This window comes from Scleropages formosus, chromosome 22, assembly GCF_900964775.1.
Source record: "Scleropages formosus chromosome 22, fSclFor1.1, whole genome shotgun sequence".
In the NCBI taxonomy this organism is placed as follows: domain Eukaryota; kingdom Metazoa; phylum Chordata; class Actinopteri; order Osteoglossiformes; family Osteoglossidae; genus Scleropages; species Scleropages formosus.
In genome coordinates this window covers 3,905,780-3,918,803 of record NC_041827.1, presented here as the reverse complement: position 1 = coordinate 3,918,803, position 13,024 = coordinate 3,905,780, and the positions used below count along the sequence as shown (strand labels likewise).

The window sequence follows — 13,024 nt, the reverse complement described above, 5'->3', positions numbered from 1 at the left end:
CGTGACAATGTATTGGACTGGCTTTCTGTGCTCATGTGGTGTCAGGGTTCCAATCCTGAGTCAGACATGATCGGATCTTATACTTCTTTTCGTACAGGGCTGCTTTAAAGTATGTGAACCATGTAGGGATATTCCTCTATAATATATTTAAATAAATGTTTAGAGATAAATGATAATGATTTACACCCCTGATTCTACTTACCTACCTGGTATAACCAATGTAACTTTGGCTTCACTTCTTTTTACACCTGCACTACTTGTGTGTTTCTGCCACACGCACGATTTCCTCTAAAGCAACATATGGAATTGGTCATTACACACCTATTACGTCACATGGGAAAGACCGTCATTAAATTACCATTTTGTGGTTAAACTAAGGCACTCGGGGGTTCGCCTACTTTCAAACAGCACTGTAGTATGGTGTCTGATACAGGACGTTTTTATTAATTATTTCTGTATATTTCAGCCACTCTTCAGCACGTTACTACCTGTTGTGTTGTAGTAACACCTGCATGCTTTTATAGTAATCTTACTACTTTGCAATCCCACCAAGGCATGTAAATTGTATAGTTTTTGGAGAAAGAGAGATGAGTTTATGTGAAACCCCCTGGCTGTTCACATGGCATGTATGGGGCAGTACCGTAGTAAGAGCTCTTTCTGAACCCCAGCAGCCGCAGTGGAAGGGAAGGCCGATGAGGTGCCCGAGGGTCAGCTGAACGGAGAGAAGGATGTCCGAGAGGAGGTGGAGGAGAGCCGCAAGGAGGACAGGAGCTGCTGCAAGATAAAGTTTATGTTCAACATTGCAGACGGGGGCTTCACAGGTCAGCGAGAGGACCCCCTGCATGCACATGGACAGCCCTTTATTGTACAAGGGGTCCCCCTAGTGGCTGTCAGCTCGGTGACGTGTGATTAAGGGCGTTAGACTCACTCCTGGAGGGAGAACAATGCCATTTGTCTTTCCATCCATCCAAACCAGTTTCCCTTGGCTTTATTGCTACATTTAGTAATTATTGATTTTTGCAGTTTACAGGAACGAACGAGTCACTTATTGAAGGAAAGGCAGAAATGTTAAAAAATAAATACCTGCCACGAGTATAGGAATGTGCGGCTGATCACACCCTTCTGTCTTCTCAGAGCTGCACACGTTGTGGCAGAACGAGGAGCGGGCGGCTGTGACCTCAGGAAAGATGTACGACATCTGGCACCGCCGACACGACTACTGGCTGCTCGCCGGCATCGTCACGTATCCCCTCTGCGTTGCATGGAAGATTGGGGTCCGCATAGTTTGCCTTTCCTGCTCTTCAGGGTGTTATTTGTGTGTTGGAAGAGGGCTTGATGACCTCAGTTCACTTGTTCTGAAACCAAACCTATACCAAATGCGCAGGAACTGGCTCCTTCAGATTCGATAAAGGCTCCCGGCTTTGTCATTCCCCTTTTGTGGCCGGGGGCCTGGCTGTGAATCCATTATTGGGTGGCACAGCAAGTAGCCCTGCTGTCTCAGAGCGCCTGGGTGGTGTGAGGGGGCATGGGTTTGATCCCCACTCAGTCTGTGTGAAGTTTGCATGTTCTCCCTGTGTCTGCGTGGGTTTCTTCCGGGTGCTCTGGTTTCCTCCCACAGTCCAAAGACATGCTGTTCAGGTTCCCCCATAGTGTGTGAGTGTCACAGAGTGTGTGTATGTATGTATGAGTGGCCCCTTGTAAGTAATGTATCTAGCAGTGTAAGTGAACAAGGTGTGTGGGCTGATAACACTACATAGAGTTCATTGGAAGTCACTTTGGAGAAATGCATCTGTTAAATAAATGTAAATGTCATGCATATGTGCTCTGAAGGAGCAACATAATTGAGTGGGCTGAATACCTTGGCTGCCCAAGTGTGAGACTTTGCTGTTTAATAGGTGCCTGACCGCCAGCCCTCAGAGCTGATTTGCTTTCCTCTTGGCTCTTAGCCCACCCACATGGTGCTCGGTGACTGGCAGTGTGTAAGGAGGGCACATTGGGAGACAATTATTCCTTGTGTAGCCGAACACAAATGCAGAATTGTTCATGAACTGAGAAAAAACAAACAGGTTCAAGTTATGTTTCTCTGCCAGATTGTAAGAAAAAAAATCTACAGCTGTAGAAACGATCAAGCTGACTGTGATTGGTGCGCACTTCATTATGCCCTTGACCGGCTACCTCCCTCAGACATGGCTACGCCCGCTGGCAGGACATTCAGAACGACCCGCGCTATGCCATTCTCAATGAGCCGTTTAAGACAGAAATGCACAAGGGCAACTATCTAGAGATGAAGAACAAGTTCCTGGCAAGACGCTTCAAGGTGAGCGGAGGAGGAAGAGCCACCGTTAATGTACAGCCCCTCTGAGTGTCTCTCGTAGCCGGGTTCGGTGTCATATTGGTGTATATATTTCATACAGCTTGTGTCGTTTCTTGGCGTAATTCATCAGCGTGTCTTGGGACTTGAATGGGAAAACTCTTGATCTACTTTCAACATGCTAGGTTGTCACTGTTCAGATCTTCAAATAGGTCTATGCTGTATATGTGTGAAGCTTTCATGAAGGACTTGGGGTACCAGGTGGAGCAGTGGTTAATTACTCGGTTTGTGATCGAAAGGTTGCTGATTTATATCCTACGATACTCAACCTGAATCGTCTATGTAAAAATAATGAGTTGCATAAATGGATGTCAGTAACTTTAGATGTCAATAATTATGAGAAAATGACTGAGGGGAATGCTTACACGTGCCCTGCCTCTCAGCTGCTAGAGCAGGCCTTGGTGATCGAGGAGCAGCTACGGCGAGCGGCCTACCTCAACATGACGCAGGACCCCAGCCACCCAGCCATGGCACTCAACACGCGCTTTGCTGAGGTCGAGTGTCTGGCCGAGTCCCACCAGCACCTGTCCAAGGAGTCGCTGGCTGGGAACAAGCCTGCCAATGCTGTGCTGCACAAGGGTCAGCCCTCTTTAATGCTTTATTCTTTCAGAGTTCTATAAGTAAGGATACACGGTGCAGTGGATCAAGTGGACATCGTTACATTGGGGTTCAAGGATTATATATTTGAATCCTGCTTCCTCTAGTTCAGATGAACTGATGACACTAAACGACCTTCAAATGTACGAACGATGCCTGTGAGAATGTCCTGTTCCATACAAAGTTTACCCCACTCATACATATTACACTTCCCATGTTCTGCAGATTCCCATGACCCCTGCACCATGAGGTCACTTAGGTCTCTTTATTTAGTCAGCCACCAGCAGATATAAAGTTTTTTATTTGAAGTAGAGCGGAATAAACTGCTTTTTTGTGAAACATGCACCCATGTACAGTACCCATGTACAGTATTTAAAGTACCAACTAATTGTTATCCACTCCATAAGAACTGGCACAAATCCCTTTCTTTTTGAACAATGACATTTACACCGGCTGCTTAGAAACACATGTGAGACAGGAAGTGGGCTTGCAACTCATTCGTTTTGAAAGTCACTTTTACCACAAAGTCACAGTCAGTGAAGTCGTCATTGTACAGATGTCCCATGATTTACTTCCAGGTTAAACATCTCAGCTTTATCTGTAAAAAATAAAATCAGCCAATCAAAGAATAAATAAATACATTTTTAAGAATTTTTATTTTAATTTTTTTTCAACTTTGAACAACATTAAAACTTATTATAAAATGACTGAAAATAGAAATGCCTTCTCTCCACAAACTCATATTCGTTGCCAGCTATTGACCGATTCATCTCTTAAACACGTGCAGCATTTCTCATGTTGTTATTGATCACCAGCACTCCGGAACTCCAGACAAGAGTTGTAAACACTGTGGAAATGAGTTGAACTAAGGCAGCGCACTGGAAAATGTGTGTAAAATTTGTAACTTGACCGTTTATAACATGAAGGTCCAGTGCTTCTTACCATGGATTGCCAAGAAACATGAAGCATTATTGTCTTGCCATGCTTGTTCTTGAATGTGTGCTCTTACAATGTTCTTCGCACCTTCTACGTATGTGTACCATGCTATACCTGTGACTGTGCCGCTCTTGCAGTGCTGAACCAGCTGGAGGAGCTTCTGAGTGACATGAAAGCGGATGTGACGCGGTTGCCCTCCATGCTGTCGCGGATCCCTCCTGTCTCGGCACGGCTGCAGATGTCAGAGAGGAGCATCCTAAGTCGTCTCACCAGCCGAGGCAACGAGCCCCCACCCCAGCAGGTCGGGCTCTCGTGGACAGCTCCCGCTGTGCCTACAGGACAGTCTTAAAGAACACTTCTACATAATCTTCTTGCTATCGTATGCTATTACCACTCCAAGAGCATGGTTTAGGCTCCTGTTTGCAGCACCTCTTTAGAGCCAAAGGATCTGCTGGGTCTGTCTTAAATTTCTTCATTGAGATAATGTGAGTTACGTCTGCCACTTGCCTTGTGTTTCACTTCGTGGCTGCTGAAAGGTGATCTGAAACCTGTGGGAGTGTTGCTCTTGAGGGCTGGACTTTCAAAACCCCCAGTCACAGCACTCTGCTGCTCTGATACAACACAAGAGTGTAAAGACAGTGCTGTATCTGAGTGTGTGTCAGTAGATACATGTGTGCCTGTATGTGTCTGTGTATAAGGGTGTGTGAGTCTGTGCGTCATACCTCTTTCCCATGCCTTGGCCCCCCCAGCCCTTCCCCCAGGGTTCCTTCAGCTGCACCCAGATGTACAGCAGTGGCTTTGGGGCCGGCCTGCGTGGACCCGGAGCCGGCGGGATGGTCAACTACAGCCAGATGCCCTTGGGCCCCTACGTCAGTGGTGAGGGACCGGTTCAAATTTGTGTTAAACTTCGACAGAGTGTTTCGCATTATCTGTGTGAACTCAGCATGCTTCTCTTGTGTTTTTTCCAATTCTTGCTTATCTGACACTTTAATCCAGAGCAACACATTGTCTTTCACCCATGCACACAGCTGGGTATTTTTAGTGCATTTCAAGGTAAGTGCTTTGCACCAGATTGCTACAGCTGTCATCTTCTGGGTTCAGCTTCATGCTCTTAAGTTAGGTGCCAGTTCTTCAACATGGTGGCACAGCGGGTAGAGCTGGCGTCTCACAATTCCTGCGATGTGATTGGATGTAGATTCGGTCCCCACTGAGTTTGTGCGGAGTTTGCTTGTTCTCTGCCCTTTCACGTGTGTAAATTGCCCACGGTGTGTGTGTGTGTGTGTGTGTTACACTGCTCTGATGTATAAATGCATGAATGATTGTAAGGTGTTTAGTGTAGTGTAATTATCATTGTAAAACACCGTTTTAACACCACCTTAGTACCAGTTAATAATCATCGTAAGCCGCTGTAGAGTAAAGTATCTGTTAAATAAATAGACGTAAATGTCATTAGCAGTGATGCAGTTTTGTTGTGGGAGCATCGCAGGTGTTGCAGTAGCTGAGAGATCTTCCAAAGGGTCACATCACAGCATCATACTCAGAACATATTTGTACCATGATATTGTGAAGTGTTCACACCCTGCAGGCCTCATCAGAGCTGTTATTCCAGAGCGTAGGGGTTAGAGCTACTGCCTTTGGATCCAAAGGTTCAGGTTCAATCCTCACCTCCAGCTGTAGTACCCTTGAGCAAGGTACTTATCCTAAATTGCTCTAGTAAATTTACCCAGCTGTATAAATGGATAAATAATTTTAACCTTAACATTGTAAATCTCTTTGGAGAAAAGCATCAGCTAAATGAATAAATGTAAATATTTTATTTGTATGACTAATGAATAAGTTAACAAGTGCACCCTTGTTTCCAGAGCCCTTCAGCTTGCCGCAATGAGCGCAATTCTGAAAATGTGGCTTCCACCCACACCAATGGGCCATGGAACATTTACCTGATGCTTTTCTCCAAAGCGATTTATAATGCTGTAGTCCTTACAATTATTTATCTATTTATACAGCTAGGTAATTTTACTAGAGCAATTTAGGGTAAGTACCTTGCTCATGGGTATTACAGCTGGAGGTGGGGATTTAAATCTGCAATGTTTGGCTCCCAAAGCAGCAGCTCTAACCACTATGCTAGCAGGTGCCTGAGTTTAAAAGCATCTTCTCTTATATATTAAACGATATGAATATTGAATATTGACTATTTCTTGCCTACAAGAGAAATACCTGAGTACTTGAGCTTGATTTGATTCAGTTTTTCTCATATCTGCCTTGTGACCTGTGACTCTTGGGTGTCTCACTGACTTCCGCTCTTCTTCTCCCACCAGTTTCAACCAACGGTCCTCCTCCACCTCCTAGCCTCCTGGACAAAAAGTCGAGCGACCCGCTGAGGGATGTCACAACCCCCGACTTGAAGGCTGGAAAAGCCAGCGACGTGATCTGTATCGAAGATTAGACTTGTCCCCAGTCTAGTGGAGCCAACCAACACCAGTCTCTCTGAAGTTATAGTTGCGCGTGTCTCACTGACTGGCCCCGAATGGGGCCTCCTGTGCTATGCTTCAGACTTGCTTTGGGAAGGTTCTTCTGGGATACGGGCTGGCTGTCCTGAGAAGGAGGTGGTGACCGTTGCCTCTACGTGGGTTTCATTTTCTCTTACTAGCTTGAAAACACTGGAAAGAGGTCATATGTTCTGGGAGGGGTGCTTGCCTTGCAGCAGCTGTGGCCTTTTCCATTTTCCTTAAGCAAAGTTTCCTCTTTGCTGCCGTTGTGCTACAGATGTTAATGTTCATTATTGAGCCAGACGAGAGCCTACCTCCCTGCTTCGGCTGTGGACTTAGTGCGTGGAGTGCAGCCTGGTTCACCCAGCGCGCACCCAGCCCCTCTCCGACTCATGCACCTCACATCTTGCCACCCCACCCACCTCTCTGTCACCCTCTCAAACCCCATAGAGGCTGCAGAGCCTGGGCCAGAGAGGCCTGAAGATCCCAGCTGCAGCACAGGCCCAGAAGGCCACATCTGGATCAGGCTTTGCAGCATGGATGACCCTCTATTCACATCTGTGTTTTCGAAATTTATGACATTGCAGTGGGAAGGACACGTTTGACAAAGAGTATGACATCACGATCTGGCCCTCGGTTGTGCCATCAGTCACATGATGTGCCCTGACGGCAAACGTGGGAAACCGACACAGCAATGTAACACTTGAATTGTGTGACTGCAGTACTGCATTAACATTTCTTTAAATATTCGGAACTCTCTCCACTGCCTGTTGTGAAGAGGCTTTGGTTTATTTAGTGGCGCATATAGTTGAGTTCATGACTTTAAAGTCAATACTAAAGTGATATCAAGTATAGACAAGGGACTGACCTTTTGAATGGAGATGGTCTGGTCACAACCGTGCCATTTGGAATGTGTTTTTTTTTTGGATGCCCGACCTTTTGTTGACACGCTTTTTTTTTTTTAAGATCTGAATGTCAGATCTCGTCCTCAGATCTCCTCCTGGGTTCATTCCTTCGAGGGATGGGGGGTGGGGAGGCTGTACAGCCCAATGCACTATGGGGTGGGGTGGGTGGGTGGGGTTCTGTTTGTATTATACACTGTGCCACCTTGGAGGTTTTCTCTTTCATTGGAGTGTAAAGTACCACATTGTACCGCGGGTCACTCGCTTCTGAGACGTCACTCTCATCTTTGGGACGACGGTTTATTTTCTCAGTCTTTACTTGGCAGCATATATTTCCAGAGCGACGAATGACGAGTGAAGCGTTTTGGAATTTAAGAAAGAATGTTCTCTAGCATTAAGAGTACTGAACTCAGTTTTTGTGTTAAACCTGTGTTTGTGTTCTTTCTTGTTTATCTGGAGTGGTTTGGATGTTTATCTCCCTCCATCTGTGGGCTTAGATGAAGAGAAACATGACAGCGTCCAACAAAGAAAGAAAATGCACTATCATTGTGTATACAGAGCGTCTTCTCTCAGTAATGCTCATGCTTCTTTCAGAAAACGTGATCGTTTCAAGTCCAAAGTGAAACTGCTTTTTTATATCTTGAACCTGATTGTTGTCTTATTTCATGGTTGTGTGTATTTAATATTTTTGCAAGGCTGAAATACTTTGCCCTGTTCCTCGATTCATTCTTTTTCCAAAGAAGATTTTGAGTATTTGGAGGCATTACTTGTTCACGATGTTATGGTTTTGTATTTCCAGTATTGTTATGACTCTAACTGCAGTACTCTGGCACAGCGGGAAGAAGTGTGCTGATGTCGAATGGAAACTTTGTTAACTCGGCACTTCGCGTTGCGCGTGTGTTTTCCTGGCACCTTGCGAATGCTGGGAGCCCACTTGGTCGGTAACGTTGACGAAGCCATTCGGGATCTCCACGTAAACACGGTGAGCGTCGGGGTGCTTGGACATGGCTACGTGATGAATGGATATAGGACACCGCCGTGTTTTACAGCACGTGACCCACCCCACCTTCTGCGCAGTACAATTTGTCACTGCGCATTTGTGCTGTCTGCAGTTTACTTGAATATTGTAACTGCCGTGCATCACGTTTCGGAACTGAAACGTGCTGTCCAACCGTCAGGTGGAGAAAAAACTTAGAAATGACATATCAAAACTCTGAAACCCACCCCCTCCCCAACCCCACCGATGCCCTAGTACTTATAAGACGGTGTTTCCCTAGTAGTGTTCAGTACCTATGAGGCCCAGTGTTTATATCAAGCCTTTAATTTTTCACTGTGTGTGTTTATAAGGATCACCTGAGCGGCTCCGTGTCGACGGAGCACTCGCCGCGTGGGCCGTTTAGGAAGACGAAAGCAGCGGGAGGGGTAGCGATGCGTCCCGGTGATCCACCGCAGTCGCGGGTGATGCGTCTCCTCAGAATTCAGTCACCCAAGAGCGCCAACAAAGCTCCTTTCATTTTAGACTCACAGAAGAGTTCCTTTAAACTGCTGACTTCTACTAAATGGGTTTACCTCACTTAAGCCCCAGTGTTTGATTCTTTCTCTCAGTGCCACAGAGAAGGAATGATGAATACAGTGAAAATCAAATGCAATCAAACTGAAGCCAACAGAATGTAATGAATATATAGGAAACAAGGCTTCAGTATAATACTATAAATACATATATATAAGTATAAATATACAATATACATATGAATAGCAAAGGCTTCAAAAGCTGTCACCCTGTTTAAGGTAACTTTGTAGAAATGTACGGAAACGCATGTGAAATGTTTTGTATGAAGGATCGCTTTGGGCGAAAACGATGTTACATAAAAGAACTGTTGTGCGAATATGCAGTGTTACGGTGCAGATGTTTGGGAGAAAGAAAACGAAAGGAAAAAGTTACTTTGTACTCAGTGTATTTGTTTAATGTGTTTTAATAAATTCTCAATAAGAGATTATAAAACGTTTTCTCGTTTCTGCGTCTGGTTAAGGATGCTCATCTTGTGCATGTCGCAATACCCCTAGTGCCCAAAGGAGGCGCCACTCAGCTGCACTAATCCATTTTACATTTACATTTATTTATTTAGCAGGCGCTTTTCTCCAAACTGACTTCCAATGAACTCTATGTAGTGTTATGAGCCCACACACCTTAACCAAGGTAACTTACACTGCTAGATACACTACTTACAATGGGTCACTCATCCATACGTGAGTGGAACACACTCTCTCTGTCACTCACACGCTATAAATCCAGATATGCTATAATCCCGACCCGGACACTTGTTCACAATTTAATCAGTCACATATAAAAGCAGCAAACACTAAAGCAAGGTTGCAGATTCTTCATCGACAATCTATTGTGATTTATTTTGCGAACCTTAGCTTCTTACTTATTCCAAAGTCTTGTTCCGTAGGTGTTCATTTTCCAGTCCCGAGCGCCTGTCCTGTCTACTCCTGCCTTTTGTGCTCCTGTCCAGGTCCAGTTTTTCATCACCCCTCCGTGTTCAAGTCCCACTCGCAGATTTGTGTTTCACTTTTCACCTTTGTGAGAATACACTGTGTGTCTCTTTGTTGTTTCACCTTTATACTGTACAGTTTGCACTGTGCACTTATAAATACACTCTAAATGTGGGCTCATTATACTTTACGCTTATGTTCGGACGTTACAGCAATGTGTGTCCGTGTTGGTCTCACATTCGCACCTGACAGCTTATGGTAATTTCATAGCTTGTACCCTTATTGAGTAATATTGCTATAATTTACCGTGTAGCTGACACTGTTTCATCACAGCACCTGCCCTGTTTGGGCATAGGTTCAAATGTTGCCCAAATGTTGTCTGTGTGAAGTGTGTATGTTCCCCTTGTGTCTGAATAGGTTTTCTCCAAGTGCTCTGGTTTCCTCCCACACTCCAAACACATGAAGTTCAGGTGAACTGGTGATGCTAAACTGCTCACAGTGTGTGACTGGTTGAGTGTGTGTGTGTGTGTGTGTGTGTGTGTGTGTGTATGGACTAGTGTCCTGTCTAGGGTGTAACCCTGACCAGGACAAGCGGTGAGCGTGAGTGAGTGATTGAAGGCATTCAATAAAAATTCTAATCAAGGCTGATTAATTATGAGCTCAAATGGAATGGGAAAAAGCATAACATACAGACAAGAGGTGTGAAGTTCCACACCCTTACGATTAAACTGAGAACTCAGTTTACGTCCTGGTGTGTGTCCATATATTTTAAACTCTGTGAACATTTTTAACACAGATATTAAAGTCTGATGTTTATAATCCTATATCTATGTAGTCACACAACTTTACATTTCTATAAAAAATGTCAATATGATGTACTGATGTGTAAACAGTTATTTGGAGAGTTTTACACATCTTAATTTTACTTTTAAAATTTTGTAGCTTCTAAATTTATTTTGCTGCAGAATTTCACGTTCAGCATATAACGGAACTCTTTTTTTTTTGTTGGATACCCTCAGGGTGCCTGGGCAAGTATAAAGCAGGCCCTTAAGAGGGTCTGCACATGTTACTGGACTATTTCAACCCGGCGTCCCTTGACAGAATGATCTGCTTATGTTCCACTGCTTCAGATAACATTCCTGTTGAGTTCACTTGAGGCTTCGCTGAAATCAGTAATCCATTTAAACAGGAAAAAAGAGGAAAACTTACTGCGGTAGAACGTCGATTATCCAAACTAATGAAGACCGAGATTTTTTTCGATTTATCAAATAGCTTGAATAATTAAACATACATGAGAATACCCAGTTTATATGTAAAACAGTGTAATTAGGCCTACAGTTAAATTGCTGTATGAAAGGTTATTACTACTGTATTTTGAAATATGAGGTATAATAAAAATAATTGATTTAGGAAATGGTTTGTGAATAATAAGTGTTTTGAAGAAGCAATGTATATTATATTGATTTTGAACTTACCTAATTCTTTTCCAGGGGTGGAGATGTGATGCGACGCAGCGGGTTTGGCCGGGGCCTGCTCTGTGGTTGGTCTGGGGTTCGAGTCCTGCTTGGGGTGCCTCGCAGTGCACTGGCATCCTGTCCGGGGTGTGTCCCCTCCCCCTCCAGCCTTGTTCCCTGTGTTGCTGGGTTAGGCTCCTGCTTGGGACAAGCGGTTTCAGACGTTGTGTGTGTAAATGTAATTCTTTTACATGGTTTCAAGCATATGAACTTTGAGTTCTTATGGTGGAAAGTAACTAACTGTACTTAAGAATCAGGCATCTACATCTAAGTCTGTTTTCCTGCTAATGTAATGCACATGTATTTTCTATGAGATGTGTGTTGCATTGGAGAAAAGCGTCTGCTAAATGAATACATGTACATGTAAATGTAATGTATAAATCACAGTTTTTTACATAAACAGAAATAAACAGAAATAACTGCATAAAAATAAGAGTACAGTGTTGTATTTTTTACAGGGGCGCAGTGGCGCAGTGGGTTGGACCGGGTCCTGCTCTCCGGTGGGTCTGGGGTTCGAGTCCCGCTTGGGGTGCCTTACGACGGATTGGCGTCCCGTCCTGGGTGTGTCCCCTCCCCCTCCGGCCTTATGCCCTGTGTTGTTGGGTAGGCTCCGGTTCCCCGCGACCCCGTATGGGACAAGCGGTTCTGAAAATGTGTATGTGTTGTATTTTTTTGGGGTGGGGGCTTGGATAATTGATGGTTTGGATCATTTATGTTCAGATAATTGACATTCTACTGTATTGAAACCTATAGAGTTAATAAGCAAGGTACCGATCACAATTTGTCATCAAATGGGATGGCCTTCCCTCTACTTAATGGAACACAGAACATGCAAATAAACATAAATTAAATAAATCCTCTCTTACATGTAATTTGTGTTTTCTAATAATTTTTGGGATAGGTGGTATGTGGCACCTACAGCTTTTTTACCGTTTTTCCCAACCTCATTTTGCTTTCCCACTCTTACTGTTTCTGCCTGCTCCGGGTTCGAGCCTTTTCCACATTAGGCCTGCCCACCACACTCATACTGCTGCTGTGATTGGCTGGTGAATCCAAGGTCTGAGCTACGCCATTGGCTGCTGGAGGCCGAGGAGTACGGAGCCTTTCCTGAGGGGCGGTGCCTGTTGTTGCCTGGGAGCAGGCGAGGGAGGGGGGCAATATGAGACCAGGGTGGCGAGAGACAGCGCAGTTGGGGGAGGTTGCTTCATCTCGGATCAGTGGAGGCAGTCTGTGTGTACGGCAGGGGAACTTACGTCTTGTGGGAAAGTAAACGGCCGAGGACTTACAGCCATCTCCGTCAGGTGTATGGAAGAGCGAGGCTGGCTCCGTGAGTGCTGGTCCTGAGGGGTGGACCAGAGCTCTTCAAGAGCATAACAGGATTCCAAAGCCTGTCAGTTTCACTGCAGGAGGTGTGCGGGGGGTGCTTCACGGGATTAAAGACAGGCGGATGCACTACTGCTCTTTCCCCGCTATCTTTCTGGACATCAGGAGGTAAGTGCTGGTTATATGAGTCATCTTTGTCTTGTTCCTCCTCCGTCTCTTGCTCTGTCTTGCTTTGCGTTGCCCAAATGACCAGATATCCTTCAAAGATGTGGAGACTGGGAGGGCAAATCGGTATGGGAATGACCCCCATTCTGTCAGCACTCATGGTGGAGGTTAAATTTGGGGCTGCAAGAACGTAGGAGTCTATGTAAGGACTGCTGTGCTTCAGCATGATCC

General features: G+C 44.9%; 1 protein-coding gene across 1 annotated transcript in view; it reads left to right on the top strand.

The window, feature by feature from the left end:
- chd5 (chromodomain helicase DNA binding protein 5) overlaps window positions 1-7,342 on the top strand; it is a 35,412-nt gene extending 28,070 nt beyond the window's left edge. The window contains exons 34-40 of the mRNA XM_018725235.1: window positions 669-821; window positions 1,135-1,243; window positions 2,185-2,317; window positions 2,755-2,950; window positions 4,042-4,205; window positions 4,654-4,780; window positions 6,223-7,342. Coding sequence (XP_018580751.1) covers window positions 669-821; window positions 1,135-1,243; window positions 2,185-2,317; window positions 2,755-2,950; window positions 4,042-4,205; window positions 4,654-4,780; window positions 6,223-6,350 — 1,010 coding nt within the window. The 3' untranslated portion in view covers window positions 6,351-7,342. The remainder of the gene's footprint in view (window positions 1-668; window positions 822-1,134; window positions 1,244-2,184; window positions 2,318-2,754; window positions 2,951-4,041; window positions 4,206-4,653; window positions 4,781-6,222) is intronic.
- Window positions 7,343-13,024: the final 5,682 nt, after the last annotated feature.